The sequence below is a fragment of the Pyrenophora tritici-repentis genome, chromosome 5 (assembly GCF_003171515.1).
Source record: "Pyrenophora tritici-repentis strain M4 chromosome 5, whole genome shotgun sequence".
NCBI classification, from domain to species: domain Eukaryota; kingdom Fungi; phylum Ascomycota; class Dothideomycetes; order Pleosporales; family Pleosporaceae; genus Pyrenophora; species Pyrenophora tritici-repentis.
The window spans coordinates 2,226,821-2,254,545 of record NC_089394.1 but is presented as its reverse complement, the minus strand read 5'-3'; the positions used below and the strand labels follow the sequence as shown (position 1 = coordinate 2,254,545).

The 27,725-nt window shown below is 52.9% G+C and overlaps 14 protein-coding genes across 14 annotated transcripts; 8 read left to right on the top strand and 6 right to left on the bottom strand.

Moving 5' to 3' along the window:
• Nucleotides 1-827: 827 nt before the first annotated feature.
• Nucleotides 828-3,807, top strand: PtrM4_108510 (SPS1, Serine/threonine protein kinase; the record flags this gene model as incomplete). The annotated part of the gene is made up of 3 exons (XM_001935906.1): nt 828-1,024; nt 1,074-1,147; nt 1,199-3,807. The coding sequence occupies 3 exons, from the start codon at nt 828-830 to the stop codon at nt 3,805-3,807; spliced, it is 2,880 nt and encodes a 959-aa protein (XP_001935941.1).
• Nucleotides 3,808-5,750: 1,943 nt separating this feature from the next.
• Nucleotides 5,751-6,953, top strand: PtrM4_108500 (AdhP, Zn-dependent alcohol dehydrogenase; the record flags this gene model as incomplete). The annotated part of the gene is made up of 2 exons (XM_066107803.1): nt 5,751-6,044; nt 6,240-6,953. The coding sequence occupies 2 exons, from the start codon at nt 5,751-5,753 to the stop codon at nt 6,951-6,953; spliced, it is 1,008 nt and encodes a 335-aa protein (XP_065962252.1).
• Nucleotides 6,954-7,259: 306 nt separating this feature from the next.
• On the bottom strand, nt 7,260-8,012 carry PtrM4_108490 (Neugrin domain containing protein; the record flags this gene model as incomplete). Its single annotated transcript, XM_001935908.1, has 1 exon — nt 7,260-8,012. The coding sequence occupies one exon, from the start codon at nt 8,010-8,012 to the stop codon at nt 7,260-7,262; it is 753 nt and encodes a 250-aa protein (XP_001935943.1).
• A 423-nt stretch (nt 8,013-8,435) lies between these two features.
• PtrM4_108480 (DUF2236 domain containing protein) lies at nt 8,436-9,931 on the top strand (the record flags this gene model as incomplete). Its single annotated transcript, XM_001935909.1, has 2 exons — nt 8,436-8,482; nt 8,533-9,931. 2 exons carry the CDS (start codon nt 8,436-8,438, stop codon nt 9,929-9,931), a joined length of 1,446 nt encoding a protein of 481 aa, XP_001935944.1.
• Nucleotides 9,932-10,383: 452 nt separating this feature from the next.
• PtrM4_108470 (MFS-2 domain containing protein) lies at nt 10,384-10,818 on the top strand (the record flags this gene model as incomplete). Its single annotated transcript, XM_001935910.1, has 1 exon — nt 10,384-10,818. The coding sequence occupies one exon, from the start codon at nt 10,384-10,386 to the stop codon at nt 10,816-10,818; it is 435 nt and encodes a 144-aa protein (XP_001935945.1).
• Nucleotides 10,819-11,078: 260 nt separating this feature from the next.
• Nucleotides 11,079-12,123, bottom strand: PtrM4_108460 (FabG, Dehydrogenase with different specificities (related to short-chain alcohol dehydrogenase); the record flags this gene model as incomplete). Its single annotated transcript, XM_066107802.1, has 5 exons — nt 11,079-11,093; nt 11,155-11,569; nt 11,679-11,692; nt 11,741-11,824; nt 11,881-12,123. 5 exons carry the CDS (start codon nt 12,121-12,123, stop codon nt 11,079-11,081), a joined length of 771 nt encoding a protein of 256 aa, XP_065962251.1.
• A 903-nt stretch (nt 12,124-13,026) lies between these two features.
• PtrM4_108450 (Cytochrome c2) lies at nt 13,027-13,747 on the top strand (the record flags this gene model as incomplete). Its single annotated transcript, XM_001935912.2, has 4 exons — nt 13,027-13,042; nt 13,307-13,338; nt 13,419-13,577; nt 13,628-13,747. 4 exons carry the CDS (start codon nt 13,027-13,029, stop codon nt 13,745-13,747), a joined length of 327 nt encoding a protein of 108 aa, XP_001935947.1.
• Nucleotides 13,748-14,721: 974 nt separating this feature from the next.
• PtrM4_108440 (BaeS, Signal transduction histidine kinase) lies at nt 14,722-16,251 on the top strand (the record flags this gene model as incomplete). The annotated part of the gene is made up of 5 exons (XM_066107801.1): nt 14,722-14,763; nt 14,818-14,842; nt 14,894-15,090; nt 15,140-16,137; nt 16,188-16,251. The coding sequence occupies 5 exons, from the start codon at nt 14,722-14,724 to the stop codon at nt 16,249-16,251; spliced, it is 1,326 nt and encodes a 441-aa protein (XP_065962250.1).
• Nucleotides 16,252-16,263: 12 nt separating this feature from the next.
• Nucleotides 16,264-16,515, top strand: PtrM4_108430 (uncharacterized protein; the record flags this gene model as incomplete). The annotated part of the gene is made up of 1 exon (XM_066107800.1): nt 16,264-16,515. The coding sequence occupies one exon, from the start codon at nt 16,264-16,266 to the stop codon at nt 16,513-16,515; it is 252 nt and encodes an 83-aa protein (XP_065962249.1).
• A 453-nt stretch (nt 16,516-16,968) lies between these two features.
• PtrM4_108420 (uncharacterized protein) lies at nt 16,969-17,755 on the bottom strand (the record flags this gene model as incomplete). The annotated part of the gene is made up of 2 exons (XM_001935914.1): nt 16,969-17,208; nt 17,309-17,755. 2 exons carry the CDS (start codon nt 17,753-17,755, stop codon nt 16,969-16,971), a joined length of 687 nt encoding a protein of 228 aa, XP_001935949.1.
• Nucleotides 17,756-18,310: 555 nt separating this feature from the next.
• On the bottom strand, nt 18,311-19,805 carry PtrM4_108410 (Fructose-2,6-bisphosphatase; the record flags this gene model as incomplete). The annotated part of the gene is made up of 3 exons (XM_001935915.2): nt 18,311-18,946; nt 18,994-19,580; nt 19,634-19,805. The coding sequence occupies 3 exons, from the start codon at nt 19,803-19,805 to the stop codon at nt 18,311-18,313; spliced, it is 1,395 nt and encodes a 464-aa protein (XP_001935950.1).
• Nucleotides 19,806-21,205: 1,400 nt separating this feature from the next.
• On the bottom strand, nt 21,206-21,583 carry PtrM4_108400 (uncharacterized protein; the record flags this gene model as incomplete). Its single annotated transcript, XM_066107799.1, has 1 exon — nt 21,206-21,583. One exon carries the CDS (start codon nt 21,581-21,583, stop codon nt 21,206-21,208), a length of 378 nt encoding a protein of 125 aa, XP_065962248.1.
• A 619-nt stretch (nt 21,584-22,202) lies between these two features.
• On the bottom strand, nt 22,203-23,963 carry PtrM4_108390 (uncharacterized protein; the record flags this gene model as incomplete). The annotated part of the gene is made up of 1 exon (XM_001935917.2): nt 22,203-23,963. One exon carries the CDS (start codon nt 23,961-23,963, stop codon nt 22,203-22,205), a length of 1,761 nt encoding a protein of 586 aa, XP_001935952.2.
• A 1,676-nt stretch (nt 23,964-25,639) lies between these two features.
• Nucleotides 25,640-27,114, top strand: PtrM4_108380 (Golgi integral membrane protein (Cln3); the record flags this gene model as incomplete). The annotated part of the gene is made up of 3 exons (XM_066107798.1): nt 25,640-25,742; nt 25,817-26,558; nt 26,607-27,114. 3 exons carry the CDS (start codon nt 25,640-25,642, stop codon nt 27,112-27,114), a joined length of 1,353 nt encoding a protein of 450 aa, XP_065962247.1.
• Nucleotides 27,115-27,725: the final 611 nt, after the last annotated feature.

Here is a 27,725-nt window from a genome sequence, read left to right as displayed (position 1 = left end):
TCTTCTCTCGACAAAGAAAATGCCGGCGCGGTAGTATCTCAGCCCGCACAGTCAGCTACCAACAAAGTTTTCGTCTGCTACAGTGATAAAAACACTATGTCGTGGCCTGCGCATCCGTCGCTGGCAGGGTCCGATAGGACCGAGAGTCTCACTAGCGTTTCACGTCTCACGTTGACCACGAGCGGTGCCAAAAGCTGTCTCCACGCTCGCGCTCGCTCCACCTCTCCCCCCCAAGGCGCTGGCGACGGGACTGTCCTCTGTTTTAGAGCCCGTGTCTTGTTTCCCACTGCCACTGCTACCCATCTCCCGTCCGCCCATCAACCAGTTGCTTGTGCCAGTCATTCCCAGGGGGGCAAGCGAGGGCCGCAATAAAGAAAGGCCAAACCCCCATCCCACAAAGACATACTCTCGCCTCAGGCCAATTGTCGACGCCTTGTGCCCACACACGCACACCTTCACCTTCACTCATCCTCACCAGCGTCTGCCTGCCACTCCTGCTCACTAACTCCGATACACGCTCCCGCCAACTGTCTAGCGGCCCTGCCTAAGCTATCCTATGCTGTTGGGACCCCCGGCTTGACACGCTCTTGGTATCACCGCACCAAGTTGGTCCCGTACTACCTCGACCACCACATCCCGGCCATTCGACCTGCCCACGCCGTGTTTACGATACACACTTTCACCGTAGCCCGACTCCCATGACCCGTAGCATCCCCACAATGCATATATGAGTTAGCGTAGACCGAGCGACACACCACACCGACAACCTGCCCACTCCGCCCACCTTCCTCTTCGAAGCTATCCACGACCTCGACCTCGACCACGACATGGCCATGCTCGCCTCAAAGTCTCCGTATCCCGCTCCTTCCATCAGTGGAGGGGCTTCGCAGTCGTCCGGCCAGTACAACGGCGGCCTTTCCAGCTACCGCAACCACGCCTCCAACACACGTGCCGAGCAGTCCATGATTGCCTCACCGACAGAGTCTGAGTTCTCTGAGATCTATGACGCACCCGACGCCATTCGGTGAGCATCCCACCCCTTACCTCACCCCACCGCCCGCTAACATGTCTAGACACTGGGACGAGGACAAAGTTGGCGACTGGCTGAAGCGCATAAACTGCGCCCAGTATGTCGAGCTTTTCAAGCGTATGTCCACCCCCACCCCCCCACCACATGGACGACTACTGACAGCTGCAGACAACCACATCAATGGCGAGAACCTCATGGAGATGGACCAGACCCACCTCAAGGACATGGGCATCAAGAAGGTCGGCGACCGCGTCCGCATCGGCTCGCAAGCCAAGCAGCTTCGCAACAAGGAATACAAAAAGGCCTCAAGACGGACGTCAAACAGGCAGTCGCTCGCCACGCTCGACAACACAGCATACACACCACCATCCTCGGGCTCTCCTCGCCCCCTCTACTCTGCACGCTCCAACGCTGCCACATCGAACCCCATCAGCTCGCGGTCTGACAAGCGCATGTCGCGCCAAATCACAAACGCCGAGCTCAGCAGCTATGCCTATGGCGCAAAGTCACCGTCTCGTCCCGGCTCACCTCTTGTTGACCAAGAGACGCGCAACCTTCGATCACAACGTCAAGGCGGCCTAAACAGCCCCAAGGGCCTCGACCCCAAGACATACAGTGCTCACCCCCTGAGCGCTTCCAGCAGCTCTGCCAACATCACCTCGCAATTCGTACGGAATCAACGGAGCACACCCACCGAAACTCCTCAAACAGCACGCTTCGCCCACCACGTTCGCGCCAGTCCCAGTGTAGACAGCGCCACCAACAGCGCCATCTTGCCTCACGACAAGGCTCTGGTGCGCGTCATATACGACGGTGGACGGACGTCGGTAGTGAACATTGAAGGCTGCAAGACTGCCGACGAGGTCATGCACAAGACCTTGACAAAAGGACACCTCAACACTGCACATGTGAAGAATTACTGCTTCTACATCCTCAACAGCGGGGAGCCAGATGCATCATTATCCGAGCGCTTGAGCGATATCGAGGTCTACAGGCTCGTCAAGGACGCGAACCGACACGAACGCGGTCGATTGATTCTCCGCAAGGTGCATGCTGGTGAGCCCGACGAGGATCAACTGAAGGCTGCTGCTGGCATCTACCAACAGCAGAACTTCCAGCAAACACAGACTGTCTACGTACCAGCCAGCAGCCGTAGTCAGACCAAGGTCGAGAAGCTGATGGGCGAATCTCTTGCCGCCGTCAGCTACCCTCTGTCACCCACGTCTGCACAAGAACGTGAGCGCCACATCAACTCGACAGCTCAGAACCTCGAAGGACCTGCCGATGCTGCGAGATCGCCCATTTTCCAAGCACGTGCGCGTAAACTTAAGCAGTTCTACGGTGCTCGACCTCCCAGCGAACTCATTACCTCCGACCTGACCTCATACTTCCCTGACGTTGGCAAGGATGAGATTGACAAGACTGTCCGCATGTCGATCCGTCGGTCCCACAGGCTCAGCAGAGCCGCCTCCCGTCTATCCATGGCATCCAACTTCAGCGTTGCTTCTAGTCTGAAGGATGCGCCACCTCTGCCATCCATCGCCGATAGTTGGCTACAGGGAGGGGCTCAAGCCAAGCCACTGCGGCCATTGTCTGTCATGCGACTTGGCCTGCCCAACCAGTCTGGCTACCGCGATTCCATGGCGTCTTCTGTTCTGGAGCCACTCGAAGAAGAGTCCTCGCTTGAGCCGAACCGAAAGTCATACGTATCGTTCGCCGGCGACAGCGGTTCGGACACTCTGGCTATCACTGACCCTGATGGCAACACTACTCTGCAGTCCTACTTTGACGATGGCGTTAGCAGCCTTGCAGGTAGCAGCAGCAGCAACACCGAAAACGGTGATTCGCTCAACAAACGCCTTTCCGAGGCTATTGCTGAGGATGGCGAAGAGTCGGACGATGAATTGGCCGAATACCTTGAACAGGATTCTTGGGATAACGTCAAGTACATGAAGGGAGCTCTCATCGGACAGGGATCCTTTGGCAGCGTGTACCTTGCGCTACATGCAGTGACTGGGGAGCTCATGGCCGTCAAGCAAGTCGAGCTCCCATCCGTAGCTGGTGCTTCCCAGATGGACCACAAGAAGACCAACATGGTCGAAGCTCTCAAGCACGAGATTGGCCTACTTCGAGAGCTCAAGCACAAGAACATTGTGCAATACCTCGGGTCCAACTCGGATGAGAGCCATCTCAACATTTTCCTCGAATACGTTCCCGGTGGCTCCGTGGCGACTATGCTGATCAACTACGGTCCTCTTGGAGAATCCCTCATCCAGAACTTTGTGCGCCAGATCCTCACCGGTCTTTCCTACCTTCACTCGCGGGACATTATCCACCGAGACATCAAGGGTGCGAACATTCTCGTCGACAACAAGGGCTCCGTCAAGATTTCCGATTTCGGTATCTCGAAGCGTATTGAAGCTTCCACACTAGGCGGCGGTAAGAAGGGTGCACAGCGTGTTTCTCTTCAGGGCTCAGTTTTCTGGATGGCTCCGGAAGTCGTCCGACAGACTGCTTATACTCGCAAGGCCGACATCTGGTCCCTCGGCTGTCTCGTCGTGGAGATGTTTACTGGAAGCCATCCTCATCCTAACTGCACCCAGCTGCAAGCCATCTTCAAGATTGGTGGCAGTGGCGATGCCAGCCCAACCATCCCTGAGAACGCCGGCGACGACGCCCGAACATTCCTGGCCGAGACTTTCCTCATTGATCACGAGGCGCGTCCTAGTGCGGATGAGCTTCTGGCCAGTTCCTTCATCACAAATCAAGGCGCATAAAGCTCCACACACGAAACGGCCAGCACAACTAGCATGGAATGGAGAAACATCCACTTTGGGAATCTACTTTATGGAGTTTACGGCTAAAGCATCTGGTGGTGTACAAGGTGTTTTTTCTTGCAATTTTTGGAATCTTCTTTCTTCTTTTAACGCCCCTTTACGCTCTGATGCGAATGATTCTGTACTATACCACTTTGAGATACCATTCTTTTCCTCCTGTGGTGGGGAAAAAGAATGACAGCAAAAGGCACATGAGTGTGTGCTTCATGGGTACGACCAAGGGTTCTTCGGTCAGCTTGCAGCGTGTCATAGCTGATTCATTACAATCTTTCTTATAGCCCTATCCATATTCAACATAGTACAACTTGTAAACGACTTAACACACTCACTTTGTAATAAGAGATCAAACCTTCACGAGCCTTTTGCCTCCTTTGACTTTGTGCTATTGTTACACTCTGCGTCGCGTAGCGTTGCCCCCACCACATACGGCAAAAGAAAAACATGACGTATGCTTACCGACTAGCCTTTAAGGTTTGAGCGACCTGAAGCTGCCGAGGTCGCATCATCGATAACAGATAACGCTGCTGGACCCTTAATTTTTCTCGTGTCCGTGGTCGTGCGCCTGCGGGTATCCCCCATGGTTCCCCGTGACTACAAACCATGATTGTCTCACCACACCAACCCTAGTCCGTAGGATAAGCTTTTCTCGGCAGTTCGTCTTTTGTGCACAAAAATGAAAGCTTTTGTGTGTTTATCGCACTCGGACATGTTGCTAATCCGAAATCCGAAAGTCGAGGAAGCTACATGTACATGTGATGCTTAGGCACACACTACCCAGAGCTTAGCTACTAAGCCATTTGCCCAGCCCGTCTGTCTATCTGATATACGTTCTAGGAAAGACGTCAGTCAGCAACATATTCGTACCAGGATCAGATATCGAAAGAGGTAGTAACAGGAGTGCAAATGCACATGTAACGCCACACATAGGACCCCACATCCCTTTCCTTCGCATGCATCGCCTAGTGTAAAACACGGGCTGGTAGACACCTAACTACCGTATGCAGAGCAGTCGCATTGCGGGGTAACCAAAAGCCACCTCCTCGCCCAACCTACCATCAACATTACCCTCACCGTCAACCTACTGCCCTTTAAGGACTAAACTCTCACGCCTCCCACGTGACTTGTTGTGCCTCGGTCCACGGGTCATGTTTGCGAAGACGCACATGTCATGTCACGGGGGTTTTCTGGTCTCCGTCTCCGCTGCTCTGACAGGCTGGCAGGCGTCAACGGTCCGAATACATGGGTTCGGTAGATGGGCGAGGTCTGAGGGTTGTGTTTCAATTGATAGCTGGGCGGTAAGGGTGTGTGTTTCTGATGCTGCTGCTTGCTTACTTCGTGGGGGCAAGTAGGTTATTGTCATTCTTTGGCTTGGCGCGTAAGACGGCGATTGTGTACCTAGTGGGGTAGCGTAGCGGTAGTATGGGGTGGTGGCTTGTGGGTATCGGTGCGGGGAAGAGGTATAAGTATGACGGTGAGGTTGTGTTGATACGGCTAAGGTATCGGAATCACCTTCGTTGCAACGAGTTGAAATGATTGTGATTGTTCTTGTTGTTCTATGGAGGTGGAGGGAGGTCGGCAGTAAGGCAGCAGCTAGAGCTCGGACCACACGGCTTAGTCAGCCGTGTAATCCAAGCTCGTGCATGCAGCAACCAGCTGCCTTATCTACCGCAGGTTCGATTCCCAACAGGTTGGAAGTAGGCGTTTTTTTATTGTCTCTCCAATTTACTCTGTTCGCATTTTGATTTCTTCGTTGGTCGTACATATCTACTACTCGAGAGTATCAGTTTGGTTCAAAGGTCAGGTTACCTTTAGTTGTCCATCTATCTACTTCCCAATCCTCCAATAATACGACTAGTTAAAGAACGCATACGAAATCACATACAATGGCTTCTTCTCCTGAGATCCCTAAGAAATACAAGGCCGCGGTGTACGATGCACCCGGTTCTATTTCGACAAAGATTGAAACCCTCGATATGCCTGAGCCTGGCCCGGGCGAGGTTCTTATCAATCTTACGCACTCCGGTGTCTGCCACTCTGACCTCGGTATCATGACCAATGCGTGGAAGTCGCTGCCATTTCCCACGCAGGCCGGTCAGGTAGGTGGTCACGAGGGTGTGGGCAAGATCGTCAAGATGGGACCTGGTATGGAGAATGCGGCCGTCAAAGTTGGAGATCGTGTAGGGGTCAAGTGGATGGCAGGGATTTGCGAGAGCTGTGAGGCGTGTAGGGCGGGTATAGATGCTAGTTGTTTTTCTGGTGTAAGTTTTCTGCATTCAAGTTGTTTCTTGCCCATCTTCTATTCTATGAGGGGCAGCATCAAATAGCCCGATACCAACATCTTACATGTATATCGAACTAACTCAACCCAACAGAAAATCTCTGGATACTATACCCCGGGTACCTTCCAGCAATACGTCCTCTCACCCGCAAACTACGTCACACCCATTCCGGACGGCATTGATTCAGCGGCTGCTGCACCCCTCCTTTGTGCCGGTGTGACAGTCTACTCTGCCCTGCGAAAGGCAAACGCCGAATCGGGGAAGTGGGTTGTCATCAGCGGCGCAGGAGGCGGTCTCGGCCACCTGGCCGTGCAGTTCAGCGCCCGCGGCATCGGACACCGCGTCATTGGCGTCGACCATTCCTCCAAAAAGGACATTGTCATGGAAAGCGGAGCTGAACATTTCGTCGCCGTAGACGGCACAGACGACGTGGTTGCTGCCGTGACTGCTCTTACCAACGGCCTTGGCGCTCACGCTGTGGTGGTTTGCACGGCGAACAACAAGGCATACGGACAGGGACTGGATATGCTTCGTTTTGGCGGACGTCTCGTTTGTGTTGGTATTCCCGAGGGTGACCCGCTGCCTGTCTCGTCTGCATCTCCTAATACCCTGATCATCAAATCGTTGCAGATTATAGGTTCTGCGGTTGGTTCGAGGAATGAGGCAATCGAGACGATGGACTTTGCGGCTAGAGGCATTATCAAGACGCATTTTAGGGTCGAGAAGATGGATAAGTTGACGGATGTGTTTAAGGAGATGGATGCGGGCAAGCTACAGGGTAGGGTCGTCATCGACTTGTCGGACTAGAGGAATGTTGTATGTAAGAGTGCGTCTGTAGAGCCAGTATGCCAATAACGAATATCTTACGACTGAAGGATGGGCAATTTGACACTCGCGTGATACCCGGAATGTTCATGGAACTTGGTCTTAAACATGTCCCCTACATCGTGCGTTCAACACGATCCATATAAACGTCGTATGTCGAATAGTCGCAACAGACCGACGACTGGAGGTGATCATACCATATACATAACATATCGCTGGACTCGCATAGACTGCACGATGAAGATATAGCAACAGACAACCGTTAGGCTTGTACATGCTGGTTTGCATTCATAGCCGTTCCGACAGCGGTATACTACTTGTGGTCGGCTTTGACTTGCTCTCCTTACCCACAGTCGGTATGATGTCCTCGTCAGGGATATATTCGGTAAAGTCGCTACTGGCACTGTCCTTGACATCAACCAAGTTCCGTTCTCTTGACTTCCATCTTGGTACATCACCATTTCGAGCGCGACCTACGCCCATGTCTCTCCACCGCTTCGGAGGTTTAACGCCCATCTCAACTAGATTCGACCATATCCTCTCGCCTCGCTTATTCCACCTCTCCATCCTTTCTTCGTACTCTTTGTCGGACGGTTTCCAGTTGCTCTTCAATATGCGGCGAATCGCTTCTGGTGAGACTTTGAAATGCTCGGCCAGGACTGGAGTGGTGAACTTATCGGGCTGTGTGCTGTTCAGATGCCGAATGCCTTCCATGGTGTCTGGCGACAGCTTTTTGCGCGGGTTCCAGGCTTCGCCTCCGAGCTTCTCTTTCAAGGCTTCCTTTTGTATTGCCCATGCTGGACGTTCACGCTTTCTTGGGAACCCTTCTCCGCTGAGTTCATCTTCTATTTCGGTGTCGGGCTTTACACCATCAGGTCTCGAGGCGGACTGATCTACTCTACGGGGTCGGCGCGCATCGGAGAGAAACCGCAACGATTGTGGGTGTATGAGAGGGCGACAGGCAGCGAAAGCTGGTTGGATGTTTGTGAGGGACCGTATGAAAAGGCCAAGTGCCGTCCGAGAGCAATTGTGGCAACTCATCGTTGTGCTATTGAGAAGTTGTCGAAGTCGGCGCTTTCGCAGTTTACCATGTCTCGCACGGGCCCTGCAAACTAAACCTTCGACGCCACCCGCCCGTTGCACATCTACCCCCTACCCAAGTCGTGACATCAACGACAATCAACGGCCCTTGACACTAATCTTGACCGCTACATGTCTTAGGCTCATCAGTTGCCGTAGTATGTATTCGCCAAGACTGTCCTGTATCTGATTGCAGGGCGAAAGCGGCAAAATGGGGGTTAACACCCCCTGCTACTGCCACTCCCTCTTGCACTAGTGCCTCGGTATCATATGACGGGATGCCCGGTCTGCTCTTGTTCACGAGGTCTGCTGCTTCTATAACATTTCTTATCTAATTGTGAAGTCGTTATGCTAGTTGGCCTTTCCACATTCCAGTCTTCCATCATGGCTTTGCCTAACCTGTTTCAGAGGCGTACGGCCAATACAAAGAAGTACGTCCAAGGATGTTACTCTATTGCCGATAGGCACTAACCGTTACCAGCTGCTGGGGTTACCGATTCGAGTGGACGCCTGATCATCTTACTCCCGAACAAATGAAACCGATGAAGTTTTCATATGACGTATTGGCAGAAGAATGTCTTGATCGATTGAATGCTATATCGCCATCGCAGAATGGTGTCTTGCCAAGAAATGATAGCAACAGGGCTGCTTTATCCTCTGTACCGGGTACAGAAGAAGAGAAGAAAGAGCCACTTCCGGTACCTAAGCGAGACCTTTATGCTTTACTCGAAGAGCACCATGAGTCCGATCCCAAGCTTGCAGAGTTATGGCGTGAGGTTCATACTGTTCCGGAGTGGGTGGACTGGGACCAGATTGCAAGAGGTCAGGATGTGTTCTACCGGTACGGAGGACCTGCCTTGACTGGTCTCACTTTCCAGTCACTGTTAGGCGGTATGGGTGCAGCACGAGTCGTCGAAACACTGGCCAGAACCGGAGGCTTCAGCACCAAGGTTGCAAGAGGCAGACTGTTTGAAACTACACAGCACATCCTGCAATGCACAAGGACCTTGGAAGGTATCAAGCCAGGCGGAGAAGGCTTTGCCTCATCGATACGTGTCCGTTTTCTACACGCAGCCGTCCGGCAACGCATCATCAGACTCGCAAACGAACGGCCCAGCTACTTCGACGTAGACAAATGGGGTATACCAATCAACGACTTGGACCAAATCGCCACTATCGGCACATTTTCATCGACACTGATCTACCTGAGCTTCCCACGCCAAGGCATATTTCTCCGCCAGCAAGAGATCAATGACTACTTGGCGCTATGGCGCTACATTGGCTACCTCATGGGTACACCTGATGAATGGCTCTCCACGCCTGCCAAAGCAAAGGCCATCATGGAGTCGATACTCTACCACGAGGTTGATCCCTCGGAAATGTCCAAGACAATGGCCAACAACATCATCTACGCCCTTAAGGAGGAGCCCCCCACCTTCGCATCAGCAGACATGCTCACTGCCAGCGCCCGTTGGCTCAATGGCAACGAGCTGTGTGACCGCCTCGGTTTAAAGCGCGTATCCTCATACTATTGGTCCCTTATGGCAGGCCAGTGTCTCTTCTTCATCTTTTACTGCTACACATATCGATTGTTCCCCAAAGCTGATCGCACAAGAATCGATCGTGCAAAGGATATCTTCTGGACCCTCATTGTAAAGGCCAAGTGGGGGCTTGCTGGCACAGAGACGAGTTTTGACTTCAAGTATGTGCCGCAGTATGATACGTTGACGCACCTGGGCGATATTGGGGAGAGGAAGCGGACTGCGCTAAGCAACGAGATGCGGAATCTGAAGGCGTTGGGCATTGCGGTGGGGACTCTGGCTGTGGGGGTTCTGTTGAGTCTGAAGGTGGCTTCGGTTGTAATTGGGAGGATTTGGTAGAATGCTGTGAAGCCCGGGTTTGCTTTGTATTCATTCTTGCTTCAAACTCGGTGCATTCTTGTATACTCAAAGAAGTAAGCGTCGAAACTTAGCGCAAGTGCATCACGGTGAGATATTCAGAATGAACCCAACTTCACCTCACCTTTCTCTAGATACTAGTGTGCGCACTATGGTGCACGTGCACCATGTAAATAACTTCAGCGATCCAGAGTGATACCATACTCAACTGTAGTCGACACATCGCGACAAATCGTGACAACGATTGAAGCCCACATCATTGTTGCTTCTGTCGAGTAACCGTTACTACAGTCGGACTCGTCCTCATACTCGTCCTCGTACCTTACCAAGCTCAACCACTCCTCCCCACTTTCGCTCGTAGCTCCCTCGCCACCCACTCGTACACTCACTGACACCTAACCTACACACACCCCAATCGATATCGGCACGCAAAAATGGCCCAGAAAAACTCCTGCAAGTTGTACTCCTTCCAAGACGGTGTCTGCGGTTGTCCAATCTTCTGGAAGAAACAGGAATCAAAGCCCTTCATCAAGAGCACAAAACTTTCAGTCATTGGAGACTCGGTGTTTACACGTACTGTTAATAAAGGTGGAGGTGCAAAACAGAGGATCTTGAGGGCGCAAAAAGGCAAGAAGAAGAAGACTATGCCATCTATGATTCCCGGTAAAGGTTCTGCGATGATGTCAAGGACTCAAATGAAAAAGAAAATGAAGGAAGCGAACAGGCTGATGCACAAGAAAGAAGTCCATGAGAAAGAAGTCCACAAAAAAGAAGTCCGTGTCTTGGTCGACTATGAACTTCCTTCTGGAGCTGATCGTTTGGATTGGGATACAGATGAGGTTCGGAGGATGGCGGGGGAGATTGCATAGAGGGTCTGTGAATTCGAGATTGAAGTTTTTGGAGACACAGGAGCGATGATATTTTCAAGGAAATCTTGCTCAGACAGCTACCATGACTACATCGGATTGGCTCGTTCTATATAGTCTTTGCCTTACTCGAGTTGCGGTCATCTGGAGAGCGCCCAGACTTGGCTTCACGGGCGGTCCGGGTCCGTTTTTCAGCACACACATACCATAATGTCGATATCGTCGGAGGAAGCTGACAGGACGTGGGAACATGCTGTGAAGTATCACCATGGGTGTGGCTAGCAGAGCAACTGTATTAGCACAAAACCAACGGGCTATGAAATGATAGCGATTACCGACCTTGTTCTCCCACGTCCAGAAGGTGCCGCTGTGCTGTATACCCTTGCTCTTAATCACCTCAATCATTTTCGAGACCGACTCTTCTGGTGTTATCATGCCTTGCACTTCCCATGACAACTGGTTGTTTGCCATGTCAGTTAAAACTTCGCCAGGATGCATGCAGAGAATGATGGTATCATCGTCCTTCCTCTTCAGCTCGGCAGCCATGTGTCTCACTGCCATGTTCAATGCCGACTTCGAAGCCGCATACGCGGCAAAGCCATCCTCCATTTCACGGAAATTGATCTGCGAACCCGAATCGCTGGACATGAAGACAATCCTGCCGATGGGGATGTTGGTCTTGAGTAGCTTCTGTGCTACGATGATTGGGCCAATAGTATTGGTGTGTAGATGGAACGCGAATTCGTCAAAGGATCTGCATTAAAGATCAGCATGCTTCCAAGTTCCTGGGTGTATCAAGTCTCGTTCGAGATGCACGCTTTAGCCAAACACAGAAAAGCGTTTACGGCAAAGGAGAAACATACAACTCAGTTGCCCTCTACAATGATTAGTGCGGCTCCGTTGCGCAATACACTACTGGACTCACGTTTGGGTATCTCAGTACTCCTGCGTTGATGACTACATTGTCGATTTTCAAGCCTTCCTGCATTGCCAATTGGGCGACAAATTTCTGGACTATATTAGTTCAGGCTATCTTGTATCCACATTAAGAGCACATGTACGTACTTCTATGCTCTGTTCGGATAAGATGTCGCAGGTGTACATCTGGCATCGGCCATGGTCACTCCCCGCTTGTCCCCACAACCCACTGGCATGACCGGCCCAAGGCTCCCGTACAGTTGCGATGATGCGCTCATTCTTGGCTAGCAACTGCTTGACAAATTCCAGGCCGATGCCTCTACTAGCGCCCAATATCAACCATGTGGTGAAGTTCTCATCGGCATACAAAACGCCCGGAATCTGATCCATTGGGTCTGTTGGGGTGTGGCGGGGCAAAGGCAATAATAGCAACCGTTGGACTAGAGCTGAAATGTGACGGACCAAGCCTAAAGGATCGTTCGTACTGGAGCGGGATATAGACGGTAATGTGCCGTCGTTCAGACAATGATAAACGATAATCTTAGATCAGGCCCGGGGTATTTAAGCAGCAAAAGCGTGGAGTCGCGCGGATAGATCACATCGATTTGTAGACGCTTGTGCGGAGAAGCATCACATATCGTAGCCGTCTATGTATGCCGGTCCGAAGTAGGAACGAGGCGGCAGAAAGGACTAAGTAAATGGAAATCCGGACCCTTGGAGTTACCGAATACCAGGACGAACACGTGAAGAAGAAGGCACGCTGTGCCAGAAATGGATCAGAAGTCAGAAATGCATGTAGCAGGCAGAGTCGAGGTTGGTGACGCCATTATCCGGCAAGTTTCATGCAAGACATGCAAGATTGCCGAGCAACGAGCACCAGACAGAATGGCTCGATGACGCAGCCAGCAGCTGTCATGAGGGCGGTCATTTCTGTTTCGCAGAGAGCAAACGCAGCGATTACAGTCCACGGGACACGGACACGACAATGGATGGTGCATTTTCCTGCTTGCCACCAAGCCTCAACCGGTTCCACCCGAGAGAATTGCGGCTTAGCTATCATCGCCCTGTGATTCGCCGCCCGATGGCGCTAGCCGCGCTGAGAAGACGGGCCCTGACACTTGTAGGGTCACGTGTTTGACGTTTTCGATTGAAAGCCTGCAGCCAACTTTTTCTCCCTCGCTGCTCCGTCTTCTTTGCTGCTTCTCAACACCGAACACAAGTTTCCTTGACATCTAGTACTACTATACACTACACATCTCCTCCCCTTACCAACTACACACCACCAACTTCATAATGGATATCGCCAAGGGTACGTTTTCCTGACACTTTTCGGACGTCATCGGTCACCACCCGCTTGCCCACCAAGTCCCGAAGCCCATTGAGTTCGCGCATACACAAAGACGGCACTCCTGTGCAGCCCGCTGTCCTTGAGTTGCTGTATAGCGAATTTTTAGCGGCTGAAAGGGCGGTGTACGCACTGCAGCATCTTTGCGACAAAGCAAGAATGGGTGGCGGACCAATTGGCCGACGGTCAAAATTATTCATCATGCACATGGCTGACGTGCCTTTACAGGTGACCACAAGAAGGGTGCCAACCTTTTCAAGGTACGAAGATATCGAGATAACGCTGAGCATCATCATCGTTATTGCATCCGTCCTACGAACCTTACCTAACGACGCTCCAGACCCGATGCGCTCAATGCCATACCCTGAAGGAGGGTGAGGGCAACAAGATCGGCCCCAACCTACACGGCCTCTGGGGCCGCAAGACTGGTCAGGTCGAGGGCTACTCATACACCGATGCCAACAAGCAAAAGGGCATCACCTGGGACGACAGCACTCTGGTATGCACGCCTTATACAAGATGTGAGAGCCATGGGCTAACACAGCACAGTACGAGTACCTCGAGAACCCCAAGAAGTACATTCCCGGTACCAAGATGGCCTTTGGTGGTCTCAAGAAGCCCAAGGACCGTAACGACTTGATCCACTTCCTCAAGGAGGAGACCAAGTAAGCGTCATCCACCCTAGACGCTCATCATACCCTCTCCGACCTGCCACGAACCTTCTGTAATACCTTTTCGACCCAAAATTCGTTTGGATTGTATCAACATGGATGATAGACGAATGATGGAAACAGTGGGCGCAATCGGGCGCATCACTGTTTCGTGTAGAATATGTTTGTTGTATTATTTCCAGGGCGCTTTTCGACTTCTGGTGCAGTATAGAGCCGGTTGGGGATTTAGTGGCACGCTTGAATACAAATTCTCCTCTTCAATTCAACATACGACCTTGGCCGCTCCTTTGTGTGATGATCATTCGATGCCAGATTCCGTCGAACCGCACCGATGACACGATCCGCAAATTTTCTGACACGTTGCGTGAATTTGGACAAATCGAAAGGGACTAGAAGCATTGGTGTATAACTAGTCTAGGACACGGCTCACACGAGCACCCTCGGACCTGAGGAAGCGCAACCAGGGAAACAAGCCTTCTCCGAGCGCTAGCCGAGGATCACAAGGCTGGAACTGATGGATGCAGCGTGTGTGCGGAAGCCCGTCTGCGCCATTTATAAAAGCAAAACATGTTGCTGCTCTCTTACCCAATTCTCCTTGGTCAACTGCAAAGGGGGAGGATGAAAAGCGTAAGCTTTAGTGGCGCCTTCTCCACGTGAAACGAGTAGCAAGTGTGGGGGATGTTGCCGGCGGAAGGCTCCGCGTACATGAACTGCCTAGGCGTGTAGACCCGTACCGAGCTCTCAAAGGCCTGTGATTCTCTCCCCTCCGGACAGTAACAAGAACAAAGCATCTCGAATCGCTCCAGGGCATATCCTTCCTATCGTTACCTCGGCCTACCCACGCACCCCTTCAACTAGCGTCATAGTGGGGCGGGATACCCTTCGGAGCTTGAGCGTGTTGCTACCACCGACAACCGCACTTTGGCGAAGACACAACAACAAAGGCCGTGAAGGCCTTGAACAACTGCCATCATGTCGTGGAGACGGAGCGAGAAGCTGATGGACACGATCAAAGTAGGTTACGGCGACTGCATGAAGCGCATGCGTCCATAGCTAACGCCATTGCAGCACTACAGCAACTTCCCAGCCACAGGTACGTAACAGTAGAAGAGTCATGCCGAGTATCCGTCTGATGCATCTCCAGGTGTTTCCCTACGGCAGATGGTGCAGTTTGGAGAGAAACCCTCTACCGGAACCCTCTTCCGCGCGTCGCAGTTCCTTTCCGAAGAACTGCCCATACGGTTAGCACACCGAGTGCAAGAGCTCAACGACCTTCCTGATGGACTTAATGAGATGCCATCCATATGCCGCGTGCGCGATTGGTATGCGCAGTCGTTTGAAGTGTGTAATGGTAACATCTTGCTGCAAGTGTCTTGACTCACCACCCCAGGAACTCGTGCAATTGCCCCGGCCGAATCTCTCGAGCGACGTCAAAGAACGACTACTCAAGCCGGCGAAGAAGGCTGACAAGAGTTTGATGAGCAAGCCGACACAAAATCCAAGTATCAAGACAGGCCAGTACCGATCCGCGCCGACAAATGGCAACGGCAATGGAAATGGCAACACAATCACAAAAGAAGTCAAGGGCGCAAGTCGGAGATACTACGCCGCTGCAGACGACGGACAAGATTGGCCACCAGAATTAGCCGCCTACAACACAAAGTTTGCAGACACATTGGAGAAGATTAAGAGGCGGCATGACAGCGTCGTTACCACTGTTGCGCAAGGCATCTTGGAATGGAAGCGCAAGCGGCAACGGTTACAAATCGACCACAACATACAGGCTTTTCTCGATCGTTTCTACATGTCTCGTATTGGCATTCGCATGCTCATCGGCCAGCACATCGCCCTTACCGACCAACGCTCGCGGACCGACCCAAACTACGTTGGAATAATCTGCACAAAGACGAACGTCCAGGAACTTGCACAAGAGGCTATCGAAAACGCGCGCTTCGTGTGTGAAGACCACTACGGCCTATTCGACGCGCCAAAAGTGCAGCTAGTGTGCAACCCGGACATTAGCTTCATGTACGTTCCTGGCCATCTATCGCACATGCTCTTCGAAACACTCAAGAACTCGCTACGTGCCGTGGTGGAACGACATGGACAAGAGAGGGAAGCCTTCCCAGTAACAAAGGTCATTGTTGCAGAGGGCAAGGAGGATATCACGATTAAGATTTCGGATGAAGGAGGTGGCATTCCTAGGTCATCGATTCCGCTAGTATGGACGTACATGTACACGACAGTCGATCAAACACCAAGCCTGGACCCGGACTTTAACAAGAGCGATTTCAAAGCACCAATGGCTGGGTTCGGTTATGGTCTGCCAATTTCGAGGCTTTATGCACGGTACTTTGGTGGCGACCTGAAGCTGATTTCCATGGAAGGGTATGTACCGAAGACGTGAACCCTCTGACTCAATCTAACATAGTAAACAGCTACGGCACAGACGTATACCTCCATCTTAACCGGCTTTCGTCGTCCTCGGAGCCTCTGCAATAGCAATTACCCGTCATGAGGGGCGGATGGACATCGAGCGAACTCATCCGGTCATCCCGAGGAATGGCGCAAGGTAGAAACGGTTCGCGTATATACAATCCTTTTCTGGCTAGCAAAGCGATGAAGTTGAAGCTAAGTGGCCAGGTTAGCATGGAAATTAGTGAGCGGAGACAGGTTGGTGACGCGGCGAATATGTTTGCCGCACAAGCAAAGGGCGATGCGGATAAGCCGTGGTGGCGCAACGTGGGCATGGAGGAGGGTGTGTGATGAGTATTGTGGGAAAAGAGGTGGGAGTGTAGGATCATTGGTTTTTGAGGATATGTCGTCATGGAGATGATGGCCTTGGAGACTACGAACGCGTAACGCATGTTTTCCTTCTGCCTTGAAAATGAGGGATGTATTCCTTCGTTGGTATGGGCTTTGGAATGCCTCGCACCTATGGCGTATGGGACGACCGCACGCGTCTTGTTTTCTGGGATAAAGAACAAGTAGGCAGATGTTGTAGTAACGCTGAATGCTATGCTGTTACTATTTTTGCCAATCAAAAGTTCCAAGTCTTTTGAGAGTGATTACCAGATATAATATTCCAAATGGGTATAATGCTAATGACTACTTGTTGCCCCCACCCGGCCTGATTTTTATTATCCAAAAACGCCGTATAACAGAATATAACTTCCCGATCTAGGACTCTTCGTGATAATTCGCTTAGGCGTTTTACATTTAAGCCTGACTTTGACCCAAACTAACCCTCTTCTTCATCCTAGTAATCTCCCTCTCTTTACCCTTTGCATTCCTTGCCGGACTCCCAGACGCACCCTGTCCCTCTGCACCTGCTCCTCCACTGCCTTCTCGCAAACCCGACGGGGCATCCCACTCATCATGCCAAGCTATATTCGCGTCTTCCCATTGCGTGAGGCCGAGGACAATGTTCCTGTAGTGAGCGCGTGTCTGAGGGATAGACTGGACACAATCATGTTAGCCATCAATCACATTCCAACCAAAACCCCCTTCCAAATATCCCATGGGACCAGAAATAGATAAAAAAAAAAGAAGCAAGTACCTCATTCCTACTAGCAGCAATCCACATAACCATCTCCTCACTCTCCAGCACAGCAACAGCCTCGTCTCTCCGCTGCCGCTCCTCGTACTGTTTTGCGCTACCAACAATACCACCAATCCCCATTCCTCCTTTTATTGCTGCACCGCTCATCCCGCTTCCGATGTTGTAATTCTTGCCGCGTGCTTGGAGACCCCGGCGCGTTTCGTCAAAGGGCCGCGAGCTGGAACCTCCGCCTGTGTCGTAGCACGTGGAGACGCGGTGGGTGCTTCGTGGAGGTGTGCTGGCGCTTGCGCTGGTTACTGCTGGTGCTTCGGGCCATGGGGCTATGGTTTCGGGGATAGTGGTGGTGGGATAGGCGTTATTTAGGATGGTAGTGAGGTAGGCTGGGGGGTGTTGTTGCTGTTGTTGGTCGCCTTGGTTGGATTGTGGTTGTGGGGGAGGCGCCATATTTGCATTCCTCTGAGCTGGAGATGCGCTGAAAGTTTATCGCGCGCTGCGTCTGGGATTGGGAGCTTCAGTTGGTGGAGTGCGATGGGGAAGCTTGGGGTAAGTAACTAGGTGTGGGGTCGACATGTCCGCGGGAGAGAGCTCAGATGGGAAGGTGACAGTGTGCCACGGATGTTGCCAGTACTTTTGTACTCAGTATCATCCCAGTAAAACATGCACAAAGCAATTAGGTTGAGTATACACAGTAGTCTTGTTGAGATTCTTCTACAGGAATGGGAATTGAACATGAACTTTGCACAAGATCCTAATCAAGACATGTAATGTACATGGGATTTCAATATACGCATTGAATCTGTTATCCTCCACATTGTGACCACTGGCTGTGGAGATTCCTGTCTAGTGACGTGACCGAAAACGCTTAAACCCCAATCTATGCTATCTTTACAGGTGCTAAACCAGCCAAACTGATGTCGATTGAGACACCCCTTTAAGTGAGCAGACCCTTCTATGGTATTTAACAAGTCCAAATCGCTACTACTCCTACATCGAGTTCGGCTACGCACCGCCGTTGGCATGTTCGTGAGCCTGCTGATGCTCAGCTTTACTACCCTTGCCTCTCCAGGTGCTGACCGCTGGTATATCGGCCTTCAACCTCTCTTCTTGCGTCGAGTACGCCTTTGGTGTCAATTTGATCAACGTGTGTAGCGGTACCTCCATCCAAGGACTCTGCTCCTGGGGCACGTTCATGAAGTATGCATAGATACACCTCAAGATTGCCTGATGCGTGACAATCAAGATGTTTTCACTGCGCTCCAATTCCATAATGATGGGCTCGAGCCGGATTACGACGTCGCGGTAGGACTCTCCACCAAGATAGCGGTAGTTGTATTTGTCTTCGTCACGTTGCTTGAAGTCTTCAGGGTACTTCTCCTCGATCTGAGCATAGGTGAGACCATCGCAAACGCCAGAGTCGAGTTCGTCGAGGGCTTTCCATTCGAGTTTCTCAAACGTGAGGAATCGTGCGGTTTGGATCGTTCGTTTCAACGTCGAGGTCCACACGGTAAGCTTGCGACCATCGCCAACTGACTTTGCAACTAGCCCAGGAAGCGCATGTGCATAGGCATCACCTCGCGCAGAGAGATTCGCATCTCCTCCGATTTGCCCTGTGAGGTTGTACTCGGATTCTCCGTGCTGTTCCGGTTAGCATTTACAGTTCCACACCTGTAAAATTGACTTACTCGTGATAACCAGATCGATCGCGGCTTGATGTGGAGGTTCATCAGGTAGTACACGACCCTACTCTGAAGATAGTCTTGTATCTGGTTGATAATGACTTGCTTTCCGACATCGATGAGTTTGACATAGGTAAGATCACGCTCGTCTTCGTCTATTGTCTGGTAGACCTTCTCATAGTTGCGGATGCGGTTGCGGAAGTCTGCTGCGGCCTCCTCAGGATCCTGGCCAACATAGTCTGGCGACGTCGTCTTTACTTCGAGAATATTGCTCATGATAAGCTCTTCGTCGTCGCATTTTGACTCTACGAACAGAGTCTCAATGTTCTCGGCAGTACATCTCTCCTGAATCCACCTGCGACGAGCCTTTGTCGAGTTTGTCGCATCCAATATCGCAATCAAGCCCCTGCCTTCGGAAAACCACTTGCACATATCATCGACAGCTGCTTGGGCGGCCGCTTTCCGGAGGCGCTCTCCTTCGGGGTTCGAAGTGTCGAAGAACTCGGCGGAGGGGTTCGGGGTCGCAGTACGGCGATACTGTCCAACATTGAATGTCTTGCTTTTGATGGACAGCCAGTGCAAATAGCGGACCACTACATGGCAATTGATTAGAGGCAGGTCAGGTACATATAGGGGTAAAACCTACCTTTTTGTGCGATCAAACTCTTCCCCCGCGCGGGCAAGCCCACCATGACGACGCATATCCGCGTGTCTTCAGCCTGTACACCAACTCCATTAGTCTTTTTGCTTGGCCTCACAAGTTCGCCAGCAGGCACGGCGCGCATATTGGGCGCATAGTATCCATTGGACTCGGTCATGATGCGCGTTGAGGCCAGCTCTGAGAATCCAGCTCCGAGAAACAGGCGATGTGAATTGTATTGGGCTGAGAGAAGAAATGTCGGAAACTAGGAGCCGAAGGTATTCCGAGGTGCAGAAATGCAACGCGGCTTTTAATCAAAGATGCAGCAATGCCAGATATGAGGCGGTCAAGAAAACAAGCCTTGTCAGTGATTCAAGGCCTGGAGTCGTCGGCTAGGTTGAAGCAATGGCTGTATGGGCGTCAAGTGTCGTGTTGCAGAATCGTGAGCTTGGCTCGGCGGTCAAGACAGGAAGCGAGAGGAGATGGATTGACGATTGACGATTCCCCGCATTCGGTACGCCGTCCTTCTTTTCACAAGCAAGCGTTCGGATTGCGGCTCCAGGCTAGCGGGAAGTGGTGGAGCAGACGAGACAAAGTCAATCTCATTCGAGGACCAGCTGCTGGCGTGCAGTCCATAGTGCCCACCTGGCGGACAGCCGTCGCGCCTGCCGCTGCGTGTGTGCCTCAGCGTTGAGCCTTCCGCAAGCGCGCCAGCAGGAAAGCCCATACATTCGTGCCGTATTGCGCTGCCTTTCCCGGTCTTGTGCCATGATGCCTGCGGTATGACGGGAAAGGGCTCCAGTATTGCTAGGGTATTCCAGATCATGCCTTAAACCGCCGATTGCCGGAAGCCACGAACGATGGGGTAAAATTTCTTTGCAGTCCAGGCAGTCTTCCGCCAGTCGTTGGAACTCGGCGAAAAGGAAGAGAGGGCGTGCTTACCGTAGATATAGAGTAGGTCCTGGTATGACCCATTTTTGACATCAGTCCTCGCCTCGTTGCGACAATGGCGTCACGTAAGCAATATCTTGAGTTGATGTCGGGCGGGGCAAGGTAGTACTTGCTGCTGCCCAAAGTCTCTTGTACCCACTGGATACGGCTCAGGTGGTGGGGGGAGTGGAAGGATGCGACTCAAAGAAGGTAGACTGCTCTTACTTGGGGGGGCTGCGGGCGTGAGCTTCAATCTGCTAGATAGTCTTATCGTGACCTGCAAAACCAGCGATATCGCTTTGACACTGCAGGCTGTAATCGCGCCGCCTTACCTCCCCTCTCACTCTCCTCTGCACGTGCAACCAGCTTGACGCATACTAATATGATAACACCGACATATGTGCTCGTGCATGCACGCGATTGATACCACCGACTTTTTCTTGTGACGTATCAAGACTAAGACTTCATTCATTACGCTGTAATTATCAAGTGCTCCAACATGACATCTGTCCACGCTATATGCATTCCTACGCCAGATCCAAGTTACCAAGATGCGGGTATCTAGCAGCACTGCAATCATCCCAGTGCTAAAAATGCGACACGATACAATTATCATAGGCCGTTATGCGTCAATGAGCTGACCAAATCTCAAGCATGCAGCTTCGCCATACCGTTGACCCTGCGGTGAGAGTTGTCGATTCCACTCTGCAATGCGAGCAGAGTAGCACTGGCGTCAAGACGACGCTTTAGCGCAGCTGCTGTCCTTTCTTGTCCTCGGCTGCCAATTCCTTCTTCGACCCATCTGATTTTGTTGATCATGAAGCTGAGGCCTTCATGAGCCTTGCTCTTTCTGCTCGAGATGCCGTATTCGACTGAGCCCGTGTACTCTTGTAATTGTGGTAGAATAAGTATCTCAATCTGTAGATCCATATCTGCAGGCGGCGTCACAGGAGCAGCTGGCATTTTGGTGAGAACGTCTTCGGCGTCCGATGGGTCGTTGGGTGCCGTAATGCGTGGATCCAGCATGGCGACATCGACAGTGTCATCCCACTCACCACGGATCCATCCGGAATGAATCGCAGTAGCGATGGGGTCTGAATCGTCGCGGTACACACGCGCGCCCCAGAGGTGCCTCTCCAATACAACGTGTTGTCGTTGTCGTGGCTTCAGGTAGTAACGGGGCACCCTGATGGTGAAGGTACAATTGATAGGATTGACATCAAAGCGTGGCAGTCGTTGCGGTTTCGAGGCATAACCAAATTGGTCATCCAGTGATGAGTTGGGTTTTGGCAATTCTGTCCTTGCCTGATACAGCTGCGATCCAAGGTGCTTCCTTGGACGTTTAGCCGCTTCGTCAAGGATAGGCTGTACATCGTGAACTTTGGTCGATATCTTGGTCGGAACAAGCGGCGCCTGCTGGTTAGCTCTAGGAGCATGATGGTGATGATGATGGTGTGGGTTGCTTTGGATGTGGTGATGGTGATGGACGGAATGGCCGGGGACAGCTTGAGGTACGCTCGATTGTCGTCCGTTGATCGGAGCTGAGGTCGATGGAAGTGGTACCTCGTCGTCAGGCTTGTGGTGGTGATGATGATGGTGGTGACTAGATTGTTAGCATGCATCGCATGGCAAAGCATCAATCTACTTACTGGTGATGTGGAGCATGATGATGGTGGTGCTTGCCCCTCTTAGCCCCACGGGTGCCAGACGGTGTTCCTCTGCCGTCTGCATTCTCTAGATCGAAAATACCCTCTTCATCCTTGACGCGTTTTAGTCTCCTGCCCTGCTGGGAACCAATTCGTTTCATCATCTCGCCGTTGTCCGATTCGAACGATCCTTGAGGCAACGGACTTCCCCGTGATGGAGTTGACGTCCCCAGCCCGCTGCCGAGACCGGAAAACATTCGCCCGAACTCACTCTTGATGCCAGGATCTTTGCCAACTGACAAGGGCTGCGCTTGTGCACCTTGGACAGCCTGTGGAAGTGGAGACGCGCGGCCAGTTCGACGGCTGGCCTCTAGTCCAAAGCCAATATGTGATTTCGAGTGTTGCATGGCCTCGCCCATCTTAGGGGGCTGATCGTATAACGATCGTCCCCCAGAGGATAAGGAACGGGACAGCGGCTCGGTCCTATGTCGATCCAATGAGTTCGGATCCGATGTGGGAGGGGCGTGGTACTGCTCGACCACACGGTGACCCAACTGTTCTACATTGCGTCGAAGCATGTCCTCAAGACCCTGGCCAGAGTAGCGCGTACCGCCCTGTACGGGTGGGTATGGACCATAAGCGCGATGCATTGCTGGAGGCTCTTCTTGCCGGCTCTCTGGAATGGGTTCGCGACCAGCGCTTGTTGGCGCCGAATGACGCCAAAGGCTACGCGGGGGTTCAGATGAGCCTGCGATGTTGCGATGCTCTTGAGGTGGACTAAAGGCTGACTGCGACACAGGGTGCACTGTCACAGGCCGGTCTCTCTCAGACGCGTTGTGGCCACCATCAGCCAAGAGGTCTGCAGGGTTTGGTCGGTGCGATTCCCCTAGGGTTCTTCGCCGCTCCTCATGAGGGCCATATGCGCTGCGCCGCCCTCCAAAGCCATCGTACACCGGTCTACCCTCTTGTTCAGCATCTCCTAGAGGGCCGAGAGGCTGGCTGTTTGGTCGCGGTGGAACACCTCCCGGGGGCTGGCGATTTGGGTCTTGCGCGTATGGTCGTTGACTGGTAAAGTTCATCGGCTTGTAAGACTGCGTGGTTGGCGGAAGCGATTGGCGACCCAGATCAGGCGAGCCGTGGGTGCTGTAGGACTGTCGCGGAGAGCCAGCCGAAAAGGCGTGTCCCTCGGATGGGCGCGACGTGTTGCTCCCATACATGCTGCGCTCCGGCGTGGGCTGGCGTCGGAATGGAGCAAAATCTTGTCGCGGGCCAGAGTGCAGGGCCCGGCGAGGCGAAGGCGGCTGCATGCTGTGGCCGTTGGACGAAGGCGCGCTTGTGGCAGGTGACGACTGTGATTGTGTTGTTTGGACGGGCGCACCTGTGTCACCTCCGCCGCCGATGAGGGAGGAGATGGACATGCTGCTTCCCGTGCCCGGTCGCAGCGCCTGGCCTAGTCCTGGCAGCTCTCTGTTGGGGCCAAAGTTGGACGGGTACTGGGCGCGCGGCGGTTGCGATGCATGGGGATGCTGCTGGGTGGGGGAGGATGGGGGAGGCATCTGCGGTCGCGCAAAGGACGGCGGCGGTGGAGGATCGTGGGAGGGGCCTGTCGCATAGTTAGGTCTCGACTCAGCGTGTCGGTGCCATGGGGAAAGCGGGGCTGTACCGTAGGGATTCGGGGGACTGGCGGCGTTGAGGGAGCGTCTGCGGGCGGCATCAAAGCCGTATGTCGCGCTGGCGGACGGGTTGTTTGAGTTTGACATTTGCGGTGGAGGGACGGGCTGGGCGTGGTGAGTTTCGTAGTGTATCTGGCGCGCTAAAGTCAAGGATCAGCACAAGCTTGGACGGCGAGTCGCGACTTTTCGAAAGAGGTTTAGAGGCCCGCCGATCTTGCATTAGCCAGGAGCCACATGTGCGGAGTGCGCCATGAATTTCGCCAGACCCATGCAGTGCGCAAGCCAAATAATGGTGTGGCTCGGGAAGCAGCGCGGTGCGGAGCCAGTCGAGACGACATTAGCGAAGAAGCATTTGCCTGCAGTTGTCTGCGTCTGCACCAACCCCTCGTGCAATAGGCGGTGAGGTGCTCTTTGCAATTGACGTGTCATGCAGCACGTCCATGCAGGCAATGGCTTCCCGCATCTGCGACTCTCTGCTGCTGCTCGGCCCTACATACAGCCATGCGGGGTGCACGACGGCAGTGAGACTTTGGCGGTGGGCATGGAGCCTGGACGAGCCTCAGCAACCTTTGGTAGTTGCGGACAGAGGACCAAAGACAGCGCGAGGGGCATCCGGGGTGCACTGGCCATGGGTCCTCACACCATGTACCCGGTACTGGGCGACTGCGAATATGCTCTTGGGAGGGATGAGAGTTTCCGTACCTGTAGCGGGCCAGCCACCCTGGCCTTGGTGGCCCTCGGCCTGGCCTTGCGGCGCCTTGTTACCCTGACTGCCATGTCGAACGTGTTGTGGTGCCGAAGGGTAGAATGGGTCGCGACGCGGAACCGAGTACGATTCTTGCTGGGCGTAGGGTGCGTGGATTGGCTGCTGCGGCTGCGGCTGCGGCTGTGATGTCGACTGCGACGAGGGAGCATAGGCTGGGTAGGCGTGCGACGTCTGGGCGTGGTAATTCATAGGAGCGTCTGGCGGTCGTTGGGCAGGCTTGGGTCGGTCCATGTTGGACTGGAGCTCATCGGAGAGGCAGGCGAGGCGCTCAGCGGGACTTGATATGGCGACAGGCCGTGGATGATGTCGATGTCGTCTTTTGGACTGGTCAGGTCAAGTGGCGCCGCGGCTCGACGGCGAGCTGGTGGATTACAAGAAGGAAAGAAAGGTCTCGTATGCGAGGAAACGAGAGAAGGCGCAATGCAATGGCAATGGACCAAGCGCGGCCGCTAGACCCCTGTAGACTAGGCAGAGCCCCGCATGTGCGTGCATTGATACAAGCTGCAAGACTACAGTACTTACAGTTACAGGCCATCAGAAAGCAGCAGCAGAGCGGCGTCATCATGTGATAGGGCTGCTATTTGCAGCCCCGACATTCCACGCCCACCCGGTCCATGTTCTCACCAGTGCCAGTGCCCGCGAGTACTGTACAGGGGGTGTGTGCTAGAGACGCCATGTCGCGACGCCTGCCAGTCTCGCCCGTTTGGCGCGCAAAAAGAACGAAAAGCGCATGCGACTCGGAACAGCGGGCGCATCCACATGCATGCATGTCGTTCCTGAATCGACACCGCCTTTCCGCTTCCGTGCCAAGCTCCATCGTCAGCTTGCATCCATGTCCGAGCCGCCGCTATGGCCCTCGACACCAAACTGCGCCGAACCTCGTCATCTGAGTCCCGTGTTCAAGTGTGGTGTAGTAGACAATATGTCAAGTAGCCATCTTCTCTGCTATTCTGCCACCCCCCCCCCCAACCTCCTGTAATCCATGCCTCTGCTCCCCATGCCCGGCGCTCCTGCTTCCTCCTGGGCCGTCTACCGAGCCCAGCTGAAGGCTGTCTTTCATGGCGCCGATCCACGCGTGTGCGCCGCCTTCTGGTTATTCGGTATGCCACCATTCCTCCAAGAGCAGCGCCACCGAGGGGGCTGCATAGAGGGGTAGAGACTGACGACCAGCTAGGCCTCATCAACAACGTCCTCTACGTAATCATTCTCTCCGCCGCCCTCGACCTCGTAGGCCCCAACGTCCCCAAGGGCGTCGTGCTCCTGGCCGATGTCATCCCCTCCTTCGTGACCAAACTATGCGCCCCCTACTTTATCCACAAGATCCCCTATAATGTCCGCATTCTCGTCTTTGTCGCCCTGTCTGCATGTGGCATGTTCATCATCGCCCTGACCCCGCCGCTGCAGGACTCGGGTACCATTGCCATCAAGATGTGCGGCGTCATGCTAGCCAGTCTCAGCAGCGGAGGTGGGGAACTCAGCTTCCTGGGCCTGACACATTACTATGGGCACTTTGCACTTGCTTCGTGGGGCTCGGGAACTGGAGGCGCTGGGCTTGTAGGTGCTGGCGCATATGCGATTGCGACCAACACGCTTGGCATAACCCCTCGCACAAGTCTGCTGGTGTTTTCCTTCCTGCCTTTGATCATGGTCTTGAGCTTCTTCTTCATCCTCCCACTTGGTCCCCTCCGAGCTGGTAGCAAAGAAGCTGGCTATGAGGCTATAGATGACGAGGAAGTGGAAATAGACGCAGACGAAGACGAGCAAACACAGGCTAGAGAGCATGATGACCTACTTGCTACTTCCATGCATTCGACCTCAGGCCGCAGCTTCACTCCTGCCAGTACAAAGCCTGCTAACGGCGCGCTCAGTAGCTTTAGAGCAAACTTGAACCGTGCAAGGGGCTTGTTCTTTCCCTAGTAAGCAACACGGTCGAACATGCCCATCTTGATACTAACCCACCACAGTATGCTACCCCTCCTCCTCGTCTACATTGCCGAATACACAATCAACCAAGGCGTTGCACCCACCCTGCTCTTCCCCCTCGAGTCCTCCCCTTTCGACGAATACCGTTCTTTTTACAGCACCTACAACGCAATCTACCAAGTCGGTGTCTTCATCTCGCGCTCCTCCACACCCTTTATACGCATACACCATCTCTACGTCCCGTCCTTTCTCCAAGTCGCTAATCTCATCCTACTCGCACTCCACGCCATGTTCGACTTTATACCAAGCTACTACATTGTCTGCGTCGTCATCTTCTGGGAAGGTTTACTGGGCGGATTGGTATATGTCAGCACGTTTGCAGAAATTACAGATAACGTACCCAAGGAGGATAGAGAGTTCAGTTTGGGCGCGACAAGTGTGAGTGACTCGGCTGGTATCTGTATAGCTGGTTTCTTGGGCATGGTCGTCGAGGTGAGCCTTTGTCGCTGGCAAGTAGATCATGGCAGGAACTATTGTAAGCTACAGTGAAGATTCATATCATACATCCAATTCACTCAATCCGCAACTCTTCGCTTGTAATTCCCCGTTCAGATGTTTTGGTTCAAAAGATATTACTTTTTCCCATGGCTGCCCTCGGTTCCCAAAGTCCAACTCACGAGAGGGGGGGTACACAACCTTACAAGCATCCACAACGATGTGCGAAAAGCCCATGTTACTCTCTTACCAATCAATCCACGGACAAACCAAGTGCCACAAAGCTTCTCGCTTGTGTGGCTTGCTGCTTTTTGCTTCTACAATACTACATCAACTACTGCTTTTTTCTTCGCTTTCTTGCCAACCCGTTCCCCATTTCCCCCCTTCCCCACCGTGGCTTACTCGTCGTTCACAACCGGGTCTGAACGCTTGGGCTGAGATTAGGAGATATGTCTGAGGTTTCTTTTTCTTTCGGTCCGAGGTAGTGCGACATGGACAGCGAAGATGGGGAACGTGCGCATGACAAGTATTCGCGTTTTCTTTTGTAAAGGGAAAAAGAAATGAGGGTTGCAATGGATGACATGAACCCTTTGATAATAAGTGATGGGTGTAGTGATGACAATGTTGGATGGTTTGTCATCTAGCTGCATGTCGAGAACGGGGTT